The sequence below is a fragment of the Grus americana genome, chromosome 20, assembly GCF_028858705.1.
Source record: "Grus americana isolate bGruAme1 chromosome 20, bGruAme1.mat, whole genome shotgun sequence".
Lineage (NCBI taxonomy): Eukaryota > Metazoa > Chordata > Aves > Gruiformes > Gruidae > Grus > Grus americana.
This window is the reverse complement of record NC_072871.1, coordinates 8,417,930-8,437,386: the sequence shown is the minus strand read 5'-3', so window position 1 is coordinate 8,437,386 and position 19,457 is coordinate 8,417,930. Positions and strand designations below refer to the sequence as shown.

Below are 19,457 nucleotides of genomic sequence, written 5' to 3'. Positions count from 1 at the left end.
TGTGACTGTGATATATTATGGATTGGTAATTAAGTCATTCAAGTGCAAAAAAAACCCTCCTTAGAGTCCCAGTCTTGTAACAGGCATGGATCAGTTTGGGGAAGGTGGGAAGAGGGTGGTTTCGGAAGCAGCGGGTTACTGCACACACAGTTCCACTAGCCCTGCTCTGAATTTGACCTTCCCGTGGTGCTGGGGCAGGCTCAGAGGGGCAGTGCTGCCAGTGAGGACAGAGCTGACCCGCTGCAGCCTTGGTGCCTGCACAGGGAATTCAGATCTGGAGCTTTGCTGGCTGCCCGGGCAGCAGAGAGATGCTGGCTGCCTGAAGACAGGCTGTTCTGTCCTGAAGATCAGGAGTCTGGTGGAGCTGCACGGGGTACCTGGCAGGCCAAGCTGATGGAGAGGACGTGCCTGGTCCAGTGGTGCTCTTAGTGAATGCGCTGTAAAAGGAGCTCTTCCCAGAGCCATGCAATTACTGAGTTCTCTTTAAAGCAGTGATTAATGCGCACATTGACACTAGACCTGTTTTCTTGTGCATGCCTGGTGGATAAGGCAAATCTGCTGAGACACAGGATGAGCCAAAGGGAAGTCCATATGAAGACCTGTCTCTGATATCCTCTTCTTCCTGCTTTCAACTCTGCTGCTTCTGGGAGAATTAAATTCCCTTAATACCTTGGCTTTCTGTTGAAGTGGATGGTATTTTCTGTGTGTTTTCTCTGTTTTTTGCTGCATGTTAGCTCAGATGCTGGTGGGATGTGGTCCACAGCTGGCTGCTCTGTGGTGACATCTCTCCTGGATTCCACTGCCTGTTTTTGCAACCACACCACGAATTTTGCTGTCCTGCTGCAGGTGTACGAGATGCAGGTAAGCGAGGAGCCTTTCTCTGCTGCCTTGTGGGGTGGATGCCAGACCGGCGAGCAGCCTGTGGTTAATTTGTGGGGGGTTTGTGTCTCCTGTTGTTTCATGCTTGGAGCAGAGGACCACCAAGGAGGAGCTCACACTGCAGACTTTGACTTTTATTGGATGTGGAGTTTCCTTCTGTGCCTTGATAGTTACCTTCATTTTATTCTTGGCAGTTGGGTAAGAAAAGTCCAGGCACTTGTAGCCTTCTCTGTATTTTTTGTTTGCTATTTTGCTTCAGAACAAGTATACAAACAAGGTATCCTTTGTCACTGTGGGGTGATGCAGGTGTGTGGGGAGAGGCTGGGGAGCTGCACTGGTGGTTGGTAGCGGAGGGGAGGGAGGGCAGCATTTGTTGTTGGCTGGGGAGGGGGTGCGGTGCTGGTTGTTTCTCTGGAGATGCTGGTTTGAGCTGTGTGCACACCTGAGTGACCATGGAAAGATTTTTATCAATGACCAATAATGTTTACTATAAAAGCTGCTCTGCTACAGTTATTTTTTATAAAATAAATGGAGCAAAGACTGTTTCTTCAATTGCCAACTCTTCTGTGTCACTTGGCAAGCACAGCAATCTGCCTTGTGAGCAGGGCAGTGGCTCCCTCCACCTCCTCCTCGCTGCCTGTTCCTTGGAGCACTGGCCCAGGTCCGAGCAGCCGTACCTGCCTGCATCCCCGGCACCAAGTGCTTGCACAACAGGGCTGTCCCCCACTGCGTTTGTCTGTCGCCTGTGCAGTGAGTAGCAGAGAGATCGCAGGTCACCCGGGCAGGTCTTCACAGCCCAGCAAGGACTAGTGAGAACACGTGCACCCCTTCATTTGACGGCAGCTGAGGGCTCCCTCTCTCCTTCCTCAGTGTCCCCAAGAGTGAACGAACAACCGTGCACAAGAACCTGATCTTTGCGCTAGCTGCAGCAGAAGCTCTGCTCATGTTCAGCGAACTGGCCAAGACCAACCAGGTAAGCTCACCAGAAGGTGTCCTGTTCGGCCAGCGGGACTGGGCCTGCTCAAGCACTATTGTCAGAGCAAACGGAATAGAAGTGTAATCCCTTCTATTAATGTTTCACTAATTACCTGTAACTTGCATCTAGGAAAGGATTGTGTCTCTGTGTTGGGTGATACGCATATATGCATTGTGCAATCTGTCAGGGAAATTCACCTCTTTTTTCTGACAGTTTGTTGCTGACAAAAAATCCTTCAGGAAATGTAAGTAGTTATAAAACAGCAACATAAGTTCTGACCCTTTCTGTGTCCTCTTCCACATCCCAGGGCTGGATCAAGCAGCTCTGAGATGAGAGACCTGCAAGAAAAGTCCAAGAACAGCAGAAAAAGGTGCTATCAGTTCCCTCTTCTGTGGTTTGAGTGGTCACACAGATGAAATGAGTGTGAGCTGCAGTAGTTGCTATTCATGTGCTGCAATTTTAAGAACTCTTCCTGGTGCTTGTGGATGTTTAAATACATTTCTGCACATTCTGAGGCATAATTTGCAGGTTGCTCCCTTCCTCCTGACCACAGACACTCAGAAGCTCCCAGAGGACTCCTCCTGAACCAACGTGTGATTTCTTTTCTCTCCAGGTGGTGTGTTTCATGGTCACTGCCTGCCTTCATCTCTTCTTCATGGCAGCCTTTTCGTGGATGCTGGTAGAGGGGCTTCTCCTGTGGAGCAAAGTGGTAGCAGTCAACATGAGTGAAGACAGGAGAATGAAGTTCTACTATGTGACAGGCTGGGGTACCTACAACTTCTCTGCACTGGGCACTCAGAAAGATGTGTCAATTTTTGGTCTAGCAAAAGTTTTGATAGGAGAGATTCCCAAATGTTTGGTTTGATTCAATGTGAGAGCTGGGTGCCACTGCTCTGCAGAGCCTTTCTTACCTTTATGTGTCAAATTGCCAGTCTTAGAATATAAATTAAAAAGCATTTCTGTTATTTTTGTAAATCCAAGAGTTCGATACAAAAAATGGAGGAGGAAGTTTATGCTAAGTTCTTGTTCTTGGAGAGCATTACTGCTGTCTGACAGTAATTAAAATATAAATATGTTCCTGACTAAGCACTCTTTATTCTGAGTGAGCCCTTTAGGGACATAGAAGTCATTTGAATAAGCTGAGTTTTATATCACTTTAGGTCAGCACTCCTTGCAAAATGCACACCTAGTTGGACATTGGGCAACTCATGCAAATATTTTGGATTGTTTTGGTTTTGATTGTCCATTTTGTTAAAAAAGCAATCTAAGGAGTAAATTGCTTTGATCAGGACTTGGAATGCTTTATACCTAGGAGAATGATGCTGACAGCATATAAATCTGGCCTTGCAGAGCCGGGACAGATTTCAGCTGCAGTAAATTGATGTTGCTCATGGGGTTTCAGAGGCTAAGCTGGCTCACACCAGAGCGTGTCTGGTCATGGGGGTTTTGAAGCAATTGTCTAGAGCACAGCTGACCTGCATGGGTCATCTCTGCTTTTCCTGGGGTTTAATATGTGTGTTTTTCTACAGGCCTTCCAGTCGTTATCGTGGGTGTGACCCTTGCAACTTCCTTTAACAAGTATGTGGCAGACAACCATTGCTGGCTGAATGTTCAGACCAATGTCATCTGGGCCTTTGTTGGGCCCGTTCTCTTCATCCTGGCCGTAAGTGCCAAAACCTGCCGGGAAGGTGTGATTCCTTCGTGTCTGGTTTCAGGAAAGCACTGCAGAGTCAGGGGTGTCAGCGCTTCTCTAGCTAAGGTGCTTGCTCGTGGGGCTCATAGCGCCTGCTGCTTTTGGAGACTTTTTGTTATGCTTTATATATACTTTCACAACACCTCTTTAACCAAAGTAGCTGTTTGATAGAAAAAAAGTGCTTTAAGAAAATTTTGCTGACCAGTTCTTGTATTGGCTGTTAAATTAGGAACGTAGATAAATGTGTAGGTTGACTGTGACATTGCCTTAACTAGATATCTGATTGTCATATGGGAACATCTATGTGCCTGAAGTAGTATCAGTACCATTAGGCAGCACAGTAGCAGAAAAAGGTGCAATATTTAAGGGGTCCAGAGTAGACACTTAACAGGGAAGACATTCTGTAGGAGAAGTTTTGAGATAAGTTTTATAGACTTCATACATGTGTGGATAACTCTATGAAGTATTTTATTCACTGCTTTCTCAGGAGTGATACATTCCTCCCCAAGTTCTGACAGTTATTGAGTTCCCAGAAGAAAAGACTCACCCCACTGTAGTTGAGGTTACAGAAGGTTACTGGGTCTGATGGCTCTTCTCTGGCAGGTGAACACCTTCGTGCTGTGCCGGGTGGTGATGGTGACTGTGTCCAGCGCTCGCAGGAGATCGAAGATGCTGACACCCAACAGCAGCCTGGAGAACCAGATTGGAATACAGATATGGTGAGCAGGGAAGGGGCTGGTTTTCCCAGCCGTGGCTGCTCGGGCTGTGAAATGGTGGAATTACTGTTAAGGTGAGAGTCTTTGCCTTGGCAAAATGAAAGACCATGAGTTGGGGAGTCAGGGCAGAAAGGATTTTTCTCCTCCAGGGTCACTGTGCATCTCCCAGAGGCAGTCTATCTGCTCTGATGTCTGTGCCACTGAGAAGCCCAGCCAGCACTTTCAGCCTGGGGAACCCGGTGCTGGACTCCATGTGCACTCGCACTCCAAAATCTCAACACTTTGGGACAAGAGACCCTTCGCAGTGCCTGCTGAAATCAAAGCTACCCTGGGCCCGTTGGCATCACCAGGAGCAACAATTTGGGTCTGGGAATGGCCGGTGTGAGCATCCCCATCATCTGCAGTGGTGTCATGTGTGTGGGAATGCGGGTGACACTGCTGAACCCGCTGCCGAGCCGTCTGCCCCTTTGCTAACATCAGCCCGCCGTGCTGTTAAGCCCCTTGCTGGCAGGCATGCAGACGTCCTGTAGAACATCACCGTAGGAAGTGAGGTAGCAGCTTGGGGTGTTTCAAGGAACCCAGGGACCCAACTGAGTCCCCAGTTTCCATGGAGTTTTATAGAGCTCTGAGCCACAGAAGCAACTCCTCTCCGCTTCGCAGAACGTTGCAATTTGAAGAGGTCATGACTGAATTTGTCTCACCCCCAACCCTTCCTTAGCACTTGTGTGTGCCCCGCAGAACGATGCCAGCTGTAGAGAGTGCAGGGGGGTTGGCTATTTGCCACTATAAAAAGCTTTTTCTGTACGAGTTTGGGACTTGGTGGACTGAAAGTAACACTGATAGGGATTACAGTCATGGTGAGGGAGAGGCAGTGTGGACTTCTCTAATCAGTCAATATAGAGAGACCTCTAAAAAACTGCTGTTTGAGTCACTTCTTTATCATCCTCTGTGAATCTTTATTGTTGTTAGCTGGCGCCGAATACCCCTGCTAGACACGCATTGTTCCCCTGTATCATAAATAAATTTTCCCAAATTTACAGAAGCACAAAGATAGGGCATTGTTGGAGGGCAGGGTGACATCCATATGCTAATAAAACAAATACAGAAGTCCTCCTTGTAGCAGCAATTTTGGGGAAAATAACTGTTTTCTCATGGCTAATGACGTCAAAGAGCTCCCTTCTTGCTAACTGTCAGTGATAAATAAAGAACAGGGCTGACACACGGGGGGCTGGGAGGTGAAATATTTGGGTTTTACCCTCTCAACTGATTTTGTTTGTGAAGGAATTTGTTCCATAGCTCCCATCTTGGGTGCCTCTTGGTGGACATGTTGTCTGAAAGGCACTTGCTGGGGGAGGAGAGCTGTCTCCAGCATGGAGGCAAGGAAAGTTTCCTCTAAACTGCAAGATAGAGGCCAGGGTGCTCCTAAACCCATGGAGCTCTTTCCACAGCAGATCCACTTACATGCTCTGTAACCTAGTGCAAGAAGCCCCAGGCAGATCATGGCAAGACCCTGGGCAGGGTTTGCAGAGCCAGAAAGGCCTTTGGCAGGCTGGGGCACTTTGCCACGACACCCTGGGCTCAGGGATATGGGGCACAACGGGGACCCCCATGGAAAGCTGGTGGCTGGGTGGTGGGTGCCGGGGCCCAATGTTTCAGCTTTGAAATGCACCCAGGTAAACCTGAGCTCTTCTTCCTGACAGGGCCACGGCCAAGCCCATCCTGGTGCTGCTGCCCGTGCTGGGGCTGACCTGGGTGTGTGGGGTCCTTGTCCACCTCAGCATCATTTGGGCCTATGTCTTCATCGTGCTGAACTCCCTCCAGGTGAGTCCTGTGCCAGGTGGATCCTCACGTCACAGCCAAACAGGTATCTGCCATTTCTTGGGCTTCCGTGTACTGTCCCTATCCTAATAGTCAGGGATATTTCTCAGCTCTGAAGCCAAGCCCAGCTTTCCCCAGCCGCTGTGCTGTTTTGTCTGAGGAAATTGAGTTCGTGCTCCCAAGATAGGAAATACAGCCTTGGAGACCTTGTTCTTCTAATGGTCCTTCAGCACCAGTCTCTGGAGTGTCTTACTGGTGCCACAGCTTTCCAGTTCAAATCTTGTTTTTCATGTTAGATTTTTTGACATTAGCATGGTTTCCAAATTACACTTACAAACTGACATGCTTGTAGGGAACTTCATCAGTTTTGATTTGGTCGTTTAAAGGATAATTGTGTGTTCTAGGATGAGTGTTTGTCATCTGGTTCATGTTCATACATACTTAGAGGTTGTGTCCTAAGAACTGTACAGGCAGAACCACCTTCCCTTTGCCTGGAAGTCCGCTTTATTGCAGGGAGATGAGAGGAGAAGGATTAAGAATCAAGGACTGAAAATCTTTACCCCTAAAATCTGTATTATCTGCAGCTGTGCAGCTGCTCCGCAGGGATGCTCCCAGTGCCCAGTGAGAGCTGCACTGGAATCTGATGGGATGAAGGAGTGTTAGGTGGAACAGACTGTGATGTGGGCTGGTGATCAGAGCCTCGCACGGGGAGGCTGGAAGTGTGTGTGCTGTTTCTAGCTCTGACTTGCAAGACCTTGGGTGAGTCATGTCATCTCCTTCAGCCTCTTCATTGTTCTTCAGGTAGCATCTGGCTACATTTTTAAGGCTGTTTGCTTGCCTTGGTGTCTTCCAGGGCTGTGGCTGTGACTCCTGAATGCTAAGTGACTTCAGAGTCACGTTGTTAATATGTTAGTATTAACAGGGATCTCTGTAGGGCATAAAGTGACCCTGGTGTGTAAAGCAATACTTAATATTTGCTTCCAAGTTTACTGGTTTCATCAAAAGACTTTAAAACTTTAACCATCTATGTGGTTAAGAGAGCAAAGCCAATTGTATTAGTCACAGCAGCCAGGAGTGCTCAGGTCTGCATGGAGGTAGGACAGTTCCCAGGACCTCAGGATATCTGAAACTCGGGGACACATGGTGACAAAAAGTCCCAGCACATGTGCTCGCCACCTGTGATGCAAAGCATCCGCCCCCTTGTTGGCGAAAGCTTTCCTCGAGAGAAAGCAGCTGTAGATGGAGCTAGAGAAGCACTGAACACCCCTGCTCCTGATGGTCCCAACACTGAACACCCCTCCTTCTGATGGTCCCAAGGCGGCTGGTGCCTCTGCAGGTGGCGGTGGCAGGGAACCGGCCAGGGAACCACACGGACTTGGCCAGCCCCTGGGGCTGAGACTATGCCAGCACAAATAACGCCTGGGTTACCCACACAGTCAGTCCTGTCCCTTTGCACTGGGTATTGACAGGTACACTTTTCAGAGTCCCTTGCCCAGTGCTCGAGGACAAATCCTACTCCAGGGAATCCAAGTCAAGAGAGCAACTGGGTACTGCCCTCCAAACCACTGGGATCCAAAGAGTTCTCCACCTATCTCCCTTTTTTCGTTGGATGCAACAGAAAACGGCCCCCACCATAGCTCTCACGTATGGAGCTGCAGAGTTCACAGTGCTCCCTCTGGCATACTTGGCCAGTTTCAGTGTAGCATTGGCCCAGCTCTCCAAGGGTGAAATGCAGGCGTTATCACCACGTGCACAAGATGGGTGGTTGCTCCAGGGATGTTCTGCCTGTGGCTGGCGCTGGGCCAGCAGCCGGGTGCTGCTCACGCACATCCGTCGGCTCTCAGATGGGATGTTCCAAGGCCAGACAAGGAGTGCCTCTCCACATCTCTGCTATTAAGGATATCAGAAGGGTGGCAGGAGGCCTGTCCTAACTGTAATTAAATATAGCACCCGTTGTCCTTGCCTCCTCGTGCCATGCTTAAGTTATTGAGCAGAAGAGAACTCCAGGCTCAGTGCTGTGAAGAGATGAGGTGAGCAGAGCTGAGAACAGCCCCAGCATCTTTTCATTCACAGAAAAAAAAACCCATTTCTCAGCTTGGGTGAACTCCATCAACACCAATGGGGAGGCAGAACAGAGCACAGCATCCCAGCACCATCCTGGCTGTCTCTGCCTTGCTTCAGTGTTCGTGCTGTAAAAATACGAGCACGTATATTACACTAGAGAGGTCCTGTTGAGGACCTTGGGCTTGGATAGCCTTCAGGAGAGCTGCTTTCCAGTAGCACTCAGAGCTGCTCTTCCCTCTGCAACCTGGCACTGGAGAGGGAAATCCCACGACAAGTTCCCTGGTTCAGTGACTGCTAATACCCCTTGACTGTGGCTTGACAATGTCAGCGCCCAGCCTACATCCTCCAGAGCTCACTCAGCCGTTGGCTCATCACTAGTGGCAGCAGAGGGGCTGTGGGATTCTGGCTGTTGTAACATGGATGCTAGGCATATGGGGTTTTGAGAGACAAGGAGTAACTCCTGAAATGAATAAATGTGTCCTCTGGATGATATATCTCCTGAGACTCTCTCTCACAAACCATGACAATGTCCACCTTGGGTGAGATAGCAGCTGAGGTGTTTGCTGCATCAGGATTTGTTTTCTTCCCTTACTTTCTAAGTTATTGCTGCTTTTGTTCTTCTTTCTCTTAAAGCTCAGTAGGAGCCGTGACTGTTGTGTGGACAGACAGTCGAGGGTTTGCCCATGAATACGCTGTGCTTGTTTGCCTCTGTCCCTTTATTACCAAGTTCAGGTTAATTTGCAGATTACCCCAGAAAAATGCTGGTGGGAAGCTGTGGGGTTGAGAGAAAGCAGGGACAAACCCATTCCATTTCAGCCCCTTTGCTGACTGTCTTATGTATCGCCTTGGAATTTCCTTTAAGGCCAGCGTGCTTCTTCATATGCGAGTCTTGTGCAGGAAAGTTTTGCTGCTGTGGTTGTTTGTTTGTTTGACTGCTTTCTGTTTATCTGCGGAAAGCAAAGCCTGTCTTCAAGGTTACTCTGTGCGTCGACACCAAACATGACAACTCCTTCTCCAGCCAGGCAGCACAGCAATTCAGCCAAGAGACTGAAAAGCCACCCCAAGTGATGCTGTGCTGGAGGTGGCCGCAGTGGCTGTCCCGCAGGTTGGCGAGCAGGCGGCAGCACCTTCCCTCCAGCCCACGATTTCAGAGGTAGCAGCACCAACACCCTGCCAAGCACAGAACGCTGGGCGGAGGTGCCTGCTGTTAACAAAAAGCGTAGGTAAAACCTGCTGGGTTCATTCGAACTTGTAGAGATGGAAGGATGGTCCTTAGGCTGGCTCAGGGCAGGGACTTACAGAGCTGCTCACCCATCTCCGGTGAGGGACAGCATTGCTCCCAGGCGGGGTGTGCAGGGCACCGCAGGATGGACAGACACCAGGCAGGAGCATCCATCCCGCTCTGCGGGTCCCGGCACGTGCCACGCTCTCGCCTGTGGCCACCCAGCACCTGCCCTGCCGTGAATGGGGAGCCACAGGGGCCAGGGCGTTGCGGGCCCTGCCAGGAGAAGATGGCACATGGGCAGGAGTGCAGGCAGGAGCGTGGGCAGGAGCAGGCTCCTCCAGAGCCATGGCTCCGCTTCCGCCCACCGCTGCAGCTGGGCCTCTTCTCCTTCCTTGTTCTCCTCCCAGCTGACCTCGCTGCTCCCCCCTCTCCCTGTGCTCATCCAGAATGATTATTTCAAGGAAGACCTGCCTTGGCAGCCTGAGCAGAAATCTGGTCTGGGGGAGTGACCAGCATTGCTGGCTGAAGGACAGGTCATGGCACGGCGCCAGGGTACTGCTACCATTATGCCTGCCAAGAGCTCGCAGATGAAGAGCAAGGCTCATTGAAGACAAGATGGATTACTTTTCTTGCTGCGGCTGATTTATCTAGCTGCGATAACAAACACCCCACAGATATAACATAAATCTGGTGGGCCAGATAGGGCTGCCTTAAGGCCAAAATCGTTGGTCTGCAGCTGTAATTAGCCCCAGGCTGTGGCCTCCAGGCGATGCTCGTCCAGCCCTGCCCCGAGCACTCTCCCGGAGCACATCCCGCATCGGCCCTGGGCACACGTAGCTGTGGCTGAGCGTTTCGTTATGGCAGAGCGTGCCCTTGCTTGCTGGTCCTTGGTGTGTGCACGGAACAGCACCGGTTCGGCAGGTATGGAGAGAGTGGGCAAGATTGTGCTGCCAGAGCCCCGGCATGCCGGCAGCATGGAGAAAGCTCTGTCCAGACTGGCACTGAGCAAAGCCTCCGGATCTGTAGCCCACTGAATTTGGGTCACAGGGTCATGTTAACGCTGTGGGCTGTCACTGCCTGGGACAAGGGAACTGTCCCCAGCATCGTGCTGGAAGCTGGCGAAAGCTCTCCCCCACTCCCCAGGGTCGGCGCTCGGTGGGAAGGGAGGTCTGCTTCCCAGAGTTCAGTTCCCCTCGCAATTAACTCCTGGTGGTTTCTGCTTCTCAGATCTGAAGGAGATGTTTCCTGGGGAATTTTGCATGCATGAGTGAATGGGAGTGCAGGAGAGCTCAGGCTCATGGAGCCAAGTGCCCAGTGAGAGATGCCCGCTCCCCCCACATGAAATGGGGGGAGAGGAGAAGGAAGAGGGACTGGGGCAGGGACCGTCTCTCCCTTGGACTCTTTGTGAAGAGCCTGGTCTCAAGTGGGATTTTCCGTGAGGTCCTTCCTGCCCAGCTGTCCCTGGCTGTGCTGTGCCCACTGTCTGTGCCTCTTCCCCTTAGCATGGTCCTCATCCATTCTAGTGCTCATCAAAGTCATTTCCTCCCATGCAAAGTAGCACCAACCAGCTGTACATCTCTAACCCTTCCTGTGCTCTCTCCTTTCCAGGGCCTGTACATATTCCTGGTCTATGCTATCTATAACAGCGAGGTAAGAGGTGCCGCTGGCTGAGGCTCAGTCACTCTTCAGAACAACGGTTTATTAGCAGTTGAGGGAGTAGCTGGCATTGTAGTAGGTGTGACAGACAGCATAGCCCTGGCTGTGGGCTGGGACAGTGGTTGCTTTTTCTCCATGACTTGCTGGAGGATCTCTTGCTCTGCTAGAGCTGCTGTGCCCCTCGCTAATGTCCTTGCTCTGCTCCAGGTGAGGAATGCCATCCAGAGGATGAAGGACAAGAAGAAAGCACTCTCGTTCACAGTAAGTTGCAAGGAAACCCTGCTTCGTTCATCATGCACCCACCAGAGCAAGGTCCTAGGTGTATGTTTGGTCTGCTTTGAGGAGATGATGTTGGCAAGAAGTCTTTTTTTTTTTTTTTTTTTGTCTCCCTTCTTTACAGTCCTGTCGGACAAAGCAGACCCAAAGATAATCTACCCTGATCAGGCAGAAGCCTGCTGTGCCAGGGTGGGATGGGAGTCAAAGTCCCAGGGGCCACAGTGTAGACGAAATCCATCTTTAAAGTTGGACCTGGATCCAGCAAAGACACATGTTGCAGTTTTCACTGTGCTGAATCTCTTCCCCATCATTACAGAACTGCTCTCATCCCATCAACTACTTATCAAGTCCAAGAAACACGACCTCCTGGGAGACAGGGAAACTGAGTCCTTCTGCAGCTGAGAGTGCCTTGTCGAGCCCTGGGCAGAAAGACCCTCCAGTGAAGAACATCACCAACAAAGGTAAAGAGGGTTGCCGTTGCTGTTGGCCCAAGCTGTGTGATGAGACCTCAGTAAAATTGTTATTCCCAAGGCTTGAATTTTAGTGCACGTTCACTTGGCACTGCGTTGAACCAATTTGCACACTCTGCCTATGTGAGCACTTGGGGTCTGGTGCTGCAAATGCACATGGGGATGAAGGACTCCCGGGGAAGGCAGGGACGGTGTGCCTGTGGATCTCAGAGGGATCAGGTTCATGCCTGCAGGCTGGCTGGGCATGGGCGCTCATCACTCTGTTATGCAGCGTTGCATTCTCTTGAGGCAAGAATCTGTGTTTGTGTCTTAAAATGAATTTTCTGGAGAAGGCTAGGCAAAGGTGGCAGTAGGAAATAGGGGGTTTAGCTTTGGGGAAAAAAGGTGTTGTATGCTCCAACCAGTTTGTGGGTGCAATTATGCAGATAATCTGCTTGGTCCCTTTGCTTCAGTGGGAGATACTTAGGGGACACAAAGCACCGAGTTCTTGGTAAAGCGTGAATATTTCTACCATCTGGTATGCAAACTCATTGTGCTGCTTCACCCCCTAGGAAATTTTGGAGCCAAAATTCCCATGGGGATTTCATCAATTATGTCACCTGAAAGACCGGTATGTAATGTCTTCTGTTATTCTTCCACCTTCATCCGTACACGGAGCGTAGCAGTTATGTAGGAATGGTGCCTAATGGTTCCAGTGAGGGGCTGGCACGTGGGGCACCTGGTGGTGTTACCAGCTCAGGCACAAATTCAACATTTTATGTTGAGCAAGTACCAGAAGTTGCCTGACCGATGCACCCTGTGCGCAGACTTGAGAGGAATGCCGATCCCCTCCGTCCCAGGGCGTTACGGAAATTGCTGAGTGGTGGTGGGACCCGGCAGCGTGCTAGCACAGCGTGCGTGCTCACCTCCCGAGGGCCAATCTGGACACACGGCCTGTCTATCAAAACCAAGAAGGTTTTGATACACATCCTGAAGACTCTGGTTTATTAAAATGCATATTATTAGCATGTGTATTGATTTAAGTAACTTAAATGGTTTGGGACGCGTGTTTCCGTGGCCATAGTGGCCGCTCCTGGTAGCCAAGCCAGATGCAACTGCGTGTTTGCTGTCATCCGTAGGAGCATAAGGTGGAGAGCAAGGCGGGCTGGCAGGCGGGAGCTCCTGCCTTGGCAGGGCTTGGCTCAGGAGGCGATTGCCTGAACTGGGGCAGCTGCGGGTACACGGCAGAGCGCGTCTTCAGGGGGCAGGAGAGGAGGAGACCCTGGAACGGCCAATTCCCAAGGCGAGAGCTTGCGCCCGAGCCGATGTGGCACCAGCCCCGCTGCCGTGCTGGGAGGGTGATTGTAGCAGGGGCATACACGAACAGAAGGAGCCAGTGAACTCAGCCAGTAAGGCACCGAGCGGGGGTTGGTACGGATCCAGGCAGGAGACTTCCCCCAGGACAGCAGATGAAGATCGGGCTCGCTGTCCCTGCGCTGGGCAGGCAGGCTGGGTTGTGCTGCCTACAGGAGTGTGATGTAGAGCTCAGTGAGGTATGGCCTAAAGCAGGGAACAATTTAAATTTGACTACCCTGATACCACTTCCATCTCCCACTATTGAAATGATCATCAGTCCTTGTGCACTTGACATACAAGTGCTGTAATTTCCTCAGAATAAAATCCAACACTACTTTCATATGAGCCTCTCACTGAAGGATCTCTCTCTCCCTCTCTAATATTTATCCTTTGAAAACCTGTGTCACATAGACAGCTCTTATTTATCCAATAGATAATACTTCTATAGCTGGCATATCGTTTTGAAGCCACTCAATAAAATCCATATTTTCATCTCTCATGATTTATATTGTGGTTAACGCCGTTCCTCCCCTCATGCTGAATGCCGACCGGGATTCATTCGCAGGTGATGCTTTTCTCAGCCAGCCAGGTGCTGGCTGCGTAAATCGGGACCAGAGCTAAGCTCCTGGCACCAGATGCGAGACGTGGGCCAGAGGGATTAGCCCAGGGGCCTGAGTTTCCTAAGGCAGGGAGCATTAGGAGGCAGCACATCTCCTAAATGCCAAGGCCGTGGCATTTCCTAGCAGACAAAGACAGAAAGTGCTTTCCTCCGTGTGAGGGTCACCGAGGATTTCGCTGTATCTTTGCTGCTTACACATTGCATTTTTAATGTACTTGGTTCCTTTCTAACTAACATGGATGCGGCAGCCTTCAAAAGGTGAGGCTGCTGCCTGTGCCTGCCTGGGGAGTGGGGGGGGGGGGCACAGCTCCCTGCCCGTGCAGATCGGGGGCTGCGCAGCGCGGCTCTCCGGCAGTGTGAGCCCCGCGGTGCCGAGCGGGCCGGGGCTGTGGGGAGTCTCCACCGGAGCCCCATCCTCAGCGCAGAGGTGGTGGGTGCAGCTGTGCCACCCTCCGCTGGATGGGTGCTGCTTTCTGTGCTCCGTAGTTGTGTAAGTCAGCGCTGTTTTCCCTGCTCCCTGGCTAAATGAGTCATGGCACTCACTGGAGGAGCGGTGAATTAAGAATGTCACTGGCAGCTGCACAATAGTTTGGATGAAGAGAAGATGCTACTTAAAAACGTTTGAAAACACTTAAAATGACAAAACACTGAGCGAGTGAAGATACAAACACAGATGAGTTGTTCTTTGTGTTTCAGCTTTTTTAAATGTTTGGTGATATTTATTGCTGTTAGGCTGAGAGCAGGAATTTCACACCTCACGGAGCATTAACTATCACTTAAGCACAGGGTGCAGGCTTGTGCGTGCTCTTTCCACCACAGCACGGGGGAGAAAGTTCTCTCTCCTTTTCTCCTGGATTTTCCTGTGGTGTCCAGCACGGGGGCCAGCCCACTGGGTTGGAGGGGTCCCCGGAGAGGGCGAGGGGAGCGGGGCGGCAGCTCACCCCGCAGGCACTGCTGAGAGCACAGCTCTGCAAGGTGACCAGCCCTGGGGGACCGGGATGAAGGCTCCAGTTTGGGACTGGGATGAAGGCTCCAGTTCCCAGCCTGTGCGGTGGCTCGGTGGGAGGGAGAGTGTGGTGCAGCAGCTGGGTGCTGGGGGAGCCCTGCCTGGCCCCGGGGAGCGCACCGGAGTGTTGCCAGCAGCGAAGCAATCAGATCTGTACCTTCTGCTAACAAATGTTCTCTCCCCTTTCAGGCTGTAGAGCTGACAGCATTCAAATCCTCAGGTAACATTTGCCTACAACATTTTCTTTAATTTTTGTTGCTGCCGATACTGGTTTCTGTGGTTGCATGGTGGAGTGCTGCCCAGAGGACAGGTCGTTTTTGCTCAGGCTTTAGCAAGCGTTTTATTTCCAAATTGCCCTGGTGGGTGCAGGCCTGGCCAGGCTGGTGGGGGATCCATGTCCCCCTGAGAGGGGGGGCTTTGAAGCCCCTGCAGCTCTGCCGGTGCTGCCTGCCCTGCCTCTCCCTGGCAACACTGGTGGCTCGGTTGAGGGTGCCCATCTCACAGCACCCGCCTGGTTTCTCCCCGTGTCTCTGCACCTTTCTTGCTGCCTGTCCGTGTCTGCAGCTTGCTGCACGCCAGCTCCCTGGGCCGCTCCACGGCAGCAAAGCCACGGGTCGCAGCCCCTGGCAGGCAGCAGCGGGGCAGTGGGTGCCTGCAGGTACCTGATGCTGAGCGCTCTGCCCGTGCACCCCAGCACGGCCGGTCCTTGAGGCACAGCGGGGACCGGCACACCCCGCTGCTTGGCAAGACCTGGGCTGCTTTCGGGGGTGGCAACAGCTCTTTGCTGCCACGGGGTATTTTAAACCAGCAGCTGCTGCAGAAAGCGCTGGCGGGTGTTAGAAGTGACTTGTTCCCAAAGAAGGGCAGCCAAGGGAACGTGGGGTGTTCAGACGGGGCTGGATTTATGAGCTTAAAAGCAGCCATTTAGCTGCTTCTCTTTCAGGTTGTGGAAAGGCCAATGTCACCATGGAGGTGGGTAGAATTAAAACCAGAAATCCCTCCTAAGCCCCAGACCTCTGCTCAACTGCAGCGCTGGGGAGAGGCTGGCCAGCCGCAGCTCCCTGCTCCCACCCCGACTTCCCTGCCTGGCTTTGGGCAAGTCACCGGCTCCTCCAGGTACGGGTGCAGCACATTTAGCTTTGTTTTTTTAACCAACCACTGCTGAGTGCTGTCAGCACACTCAGTGCAGTCTCTGGATGGGGTCAGATGCAGTGAAGAAGCACCAGGGATGGATTGATATTATTTTTTCTGCATTGTTACATTTTCTTTTGTCAAAGGAAGCAGTGCATTAGCAGGTTTCTGATTTTGCTCCACATTAAGTGTCTAAGCAGGGCATGCTTAGACTATTTTCGAGACGATGCCACCCAGAAGCATTGCAGCTTTCCTCCCCACAGTGGACACATGAGCAAGGCAGAAACGGTGGCATCCAGGAGTAAATGTGCTGCGGCATTTCAGGCGTAGGAACGGGGTCTCAGAGGCAGCACGACCTACACCCAGCACGTGCGTTTGTGCTCTGTCCCCCCACGCTCTCACCCTCACCTGCTCCTGCGTATTTTAATCTAGCCACATGTGTAATTAAAGTCCAGCTGTGCAAAGAGGTGGGTTGTTTAGTTTGCTTTTGTTTTCTCAGGTAAGCCCTCAGTATATTTTTAAAAGCCTGGGTCTGCCCCGAGGACACGGGGATGCTGGGGCTGGGCTCGGTGCCTGCCCCTTCGCGTGCTGGCTGACGCACAAGGGCCGTGGAAGCTGCCGGTGGGTGCAGGGCAGCGCTGTGCACGGCCACCCTCTGCACTAGCACGGAGAGCGGCTCCTCGCGCGCCCCGGGGTGAGGGAGCCCGTGGTTGGGCGGTCCTTCAGCCTGGGGTGAACGAGAAGATCTCCTTGAACCAGAAGAGCACTCCTCTGCACACTTGTGTACGTGCAAGCTGGCGTGCAGCACAGCGCTGGTGCCGGCTAAGCTGCGCTGCTCCGAGGCACGGGGCTCACAGACAAGTGCTTCCAGCCACTAAAAAGAATACTAAAAGGCAATAATGCCCAGCTGTAGTAATGCCTGGAAGACCCCAGGGCAGCTCAGCGTTGCACAGGCTCCCATCTTCACAGCTTGTTCAACAGAGCAAACTGCTGTGTAGCTCTTGGGGGTAACAGCTGCCCGGGGAAGCAAACCATAAACCTGTGCGCCTGGTGATGAGCAAGAGACAAATCATTTCAACACAGACACCGCTTGCCCTCTTCTATTCGTTTTCTCCCAAATAGTTTAATGAAAAGAGACATATTTTGCCCCAGGTATCTTTATTTGAAAATTTCCAGCCAGCTGTAATGAAAATTGTGATGTAGCAGCAGCAGGCTTGCAGGAGCTCATGCAGAGACCCAGGAGTAGCCCACCTGCCCCACAGTCCAGCGAGGAGAGCTGGTGGAGCGCTGGGCTCTGGGCTGGACCGGTGGGAGACACAGGGATTAAATGACTTGCTCACAATCTCCCAGGAAAGCTGTGCTGGATCTGGGATGGGATCCACCTCTTCTCTGCTCCAGCTCCTCAGCCGCGCTCTTGTGAGAGCTGCGGGCATCGCGTGGGCTCCAAGTGCAAGAGGCAGCCGGTGGGTCCATGCGGGGAGGTGGGATGGGCTCCCAGCGGTGTGTTAGCACGTATGAGGATGAGGGCAGATAAAATCCAGGTAAATACCAGGCCAGTTGCAGAACCACAGAAATGAGGAGTTTTGCAGCATGGCTGTGGCTGGAGGCAGGCGTGGGCTCCCTCTTCGCCTCCCCACCCCCAATATTAGGGCTGCCCCCGCAAGGACTCAATTCACTCGGAGAGGCCGCACGTTTCGGCAGTAATGAGCTCCAGCCCAGCTGTACAAAGCTGCGTGTTGCAGTGAGCGCACTGCCCGGATTCATTACACCCTTTATGTAAGCAGGGGATGGCTGGGGGGGGTTTCACATATTTGCACAAACAATAAGTACCGTCTTCCTTGTCTTGGCAAACAAGAGCTCCAAGAGGCCTCCACATCCTCCATCTCTTCAAGTGATGGCTGCTTTGTTTCCCCACGATAATTTCATTATTCTGTTTGAATACATTTATATGTTGCTAAGCCACACATAGCAACATGGATCTTGTCTCCATGGCCCAGCCTTTCTGTGATCAATATTGAGTAATTCTGCAAGTCTTGCCATACCAAGTTAAATAAGATTGGTTTTAAAAAAGTAAGGAAATTATAAGTCTTTGGGATTCAAAGCCAGTAAAGCACCTGAGTGTCGTGGGCACTCAGAGAAATGCAGACCCCCCCACACCGACCCTGCCGGGCCACCCTGCGGTGGGATTGCCGGCCATGCCCCGGTCCTTCCCGACAGGCAGAGGTACCTTATGCCCTGATGAAGAGAGGTGCAACCCACGCAACATCAGTGCTCTCTGCCACAGTAGCGCTGGTATTTTCATTAAATCCCATTTAAACCTCATTCTTCAGCACTCTCAGAGCTTGGCACTGTGCACGGTGGGCTAATTACTGAGCAGGGGGAAGAAGAGGTTTCTCCTTACAGCCCCGGCCCCATGCACGAAGGATGCTTTGGCTCCCTGCCATAAGGACCATGTTCCAGAGACCCCTAAAGGGGTGGGGGGGTGGGGTATGGGATGGCAGAGGCAAAAGGCAGGGCTGGCCATGCTCCGTCCTATGTGCTCCATCCTACAGCAGGTTTGGGCTGTGCTTTCTTCCAGCGTGCCACGGGACTCTGTGGGTGCACCCGCTGCCGTGGGAGGGACCCCTGCCCTCCCCTCCCTGCCGACGCAGCTCAGACCATCTCTCTTTTGCTTTAGGTTTCTGAGAAGTGTCTGGGTGACGGACCCACAACGCTGAGGCTCTTCCAACAGCCGGGAGGACGGCAGGTCGGAGGAGCTGGCCAGGCAGAGCTGTTGGCCCTGCGCTTCTTCCTAGCAGCATGTGCGGACAAAACCAAGGCAGGACTGGGGCAGCGTGGGGTCTCACAGGGCTTCATCTGCTGCTGAAGACTGCGCCGCTCCTCTCCAGCGGTGGGCAACCAACAGGCAGGTACTTGTCGTGACTCCTGCCCAGCCCGCGTGCTGGCCTGGGGGTCCCTGCGGCCCACACAGCCTCTGCCGGGACAGCCAACCTTGGCCCGGTGCAGCGCTGCCGGCAGCCGCCCCGCGGCACCACGGGCAGCGTGTGGTTGTGCGTGCCTGGTCTGGCTGCCGATAGAGCTTGTTTAACTTGGCGGACCTGGAGCAGGCGGCATGGGAGCAAGCCCAGCCCTGCCCGTGGCAGCCGTGCCCCGGCGGCGTGCCCACGCTCCTGTGCCGGCGAGGACGGCTGCCTTGCCTGGTCCTGCTGCTGGCCCAGCACACCACTCTGCTGGGGCAGGGCTGCGGACGGGTCGTGTAGGAAGCACATGCACTAAGGAAGAGAGCGGCTGGCTTCAAGTCTTTTCTAAACCAGCTGACTTTAATAGTATCTTCTGCTGTTTAGGACAAAAATCCTCTCCCTGCTCCTCCCGGGGCTCCCACTTGGCTGGCGTGGCCCCTCGCCGGCTGGGGTCATGTTTTCTCTCCCTCTGTTCTTTGCATCCAACTGGTTCTCCTGTTACCTCCTTAGTGTTTAGAGCACGTAGAACGTGTTGGTTCTTTTGCTGATTATGGTGACAGTAAATGCTGATTTTAAAGGCGACCTCCTCTCCTTGTTGCAATGTATCCATGGGAATGGGCTCGTGTTCAGTCG

General features: G+C 52.3%; 1 protein-coding gene across 10 annotated transcripts in view; it reads left to right on the top strand.

The window, feature by feature from the left end:
- The window catches only part of ADGRD2 (adhesion G protein-coupled receptor D2), a 30,217-nt gene extending 10,822 nt beyond the window's left edge, over positions 1-19,395 (top strand). For 4 of the 10 annotated variants that reach the window (XM_054848893.1, XM_054848894.1, XM_054848892.1 and 1 more), the window contains 13 exons: positions 735-861; positions 971-1,077; positions 1,750-1,852; positions 2,469-2,622; positions 3,385-3,518; positions 4,152-4,267; positions 5,965-6,085; positions 10,980-11,021; positions 11,235-11,288; positions 11,620-11,764; positions 12,325-12,383; positions 14,923-14,953; positions 16,054-16,313. In XM_054848893.1, the coding sequence (XP_054704868.1) occupies positions 735-861; positions 971-1,077; positions 1,750-1,852; positions 2,469-2,622; positions 3,385-3,518; positions 4,152-4,267; positions 5,965-6,085; positions 10,980-11,021; positions 11,235-11,288; positions 11,620-11,764; positions 12,325-12,383; positions 14,923-14,953; positions 16,054-16,169 (1,309 nt within the window). In that variant the 3' untranslated portion in view covers positions 16,170-16,313. Of the gene's footprint in view, positions 1-734; positions 862-970; positions 1,078-1,749; positions 1,853-2,468; positions 2,623-3,384; positions 3,519-4,151; positions 4,268-4,413; positions 4,572-5,964; positions 6,086-10,979; positions 11,022-11,234; positions 11,289-11,619; positions 11,765-12,324; positions 12,384-12,579; positions 13,656-14,922; positions 14,954-15,676; positions 16,314-18,541 lie in introns of those variants that run through there. The other 6 variants (XM_054848898.1, XM_054848895.1, XM_054848897.1 and 3 more) reach the window with 6 other exon arrangements.
- The last annotated feature ends 62 nt before the right edge of the window (positions 19,396-19,457 follow it).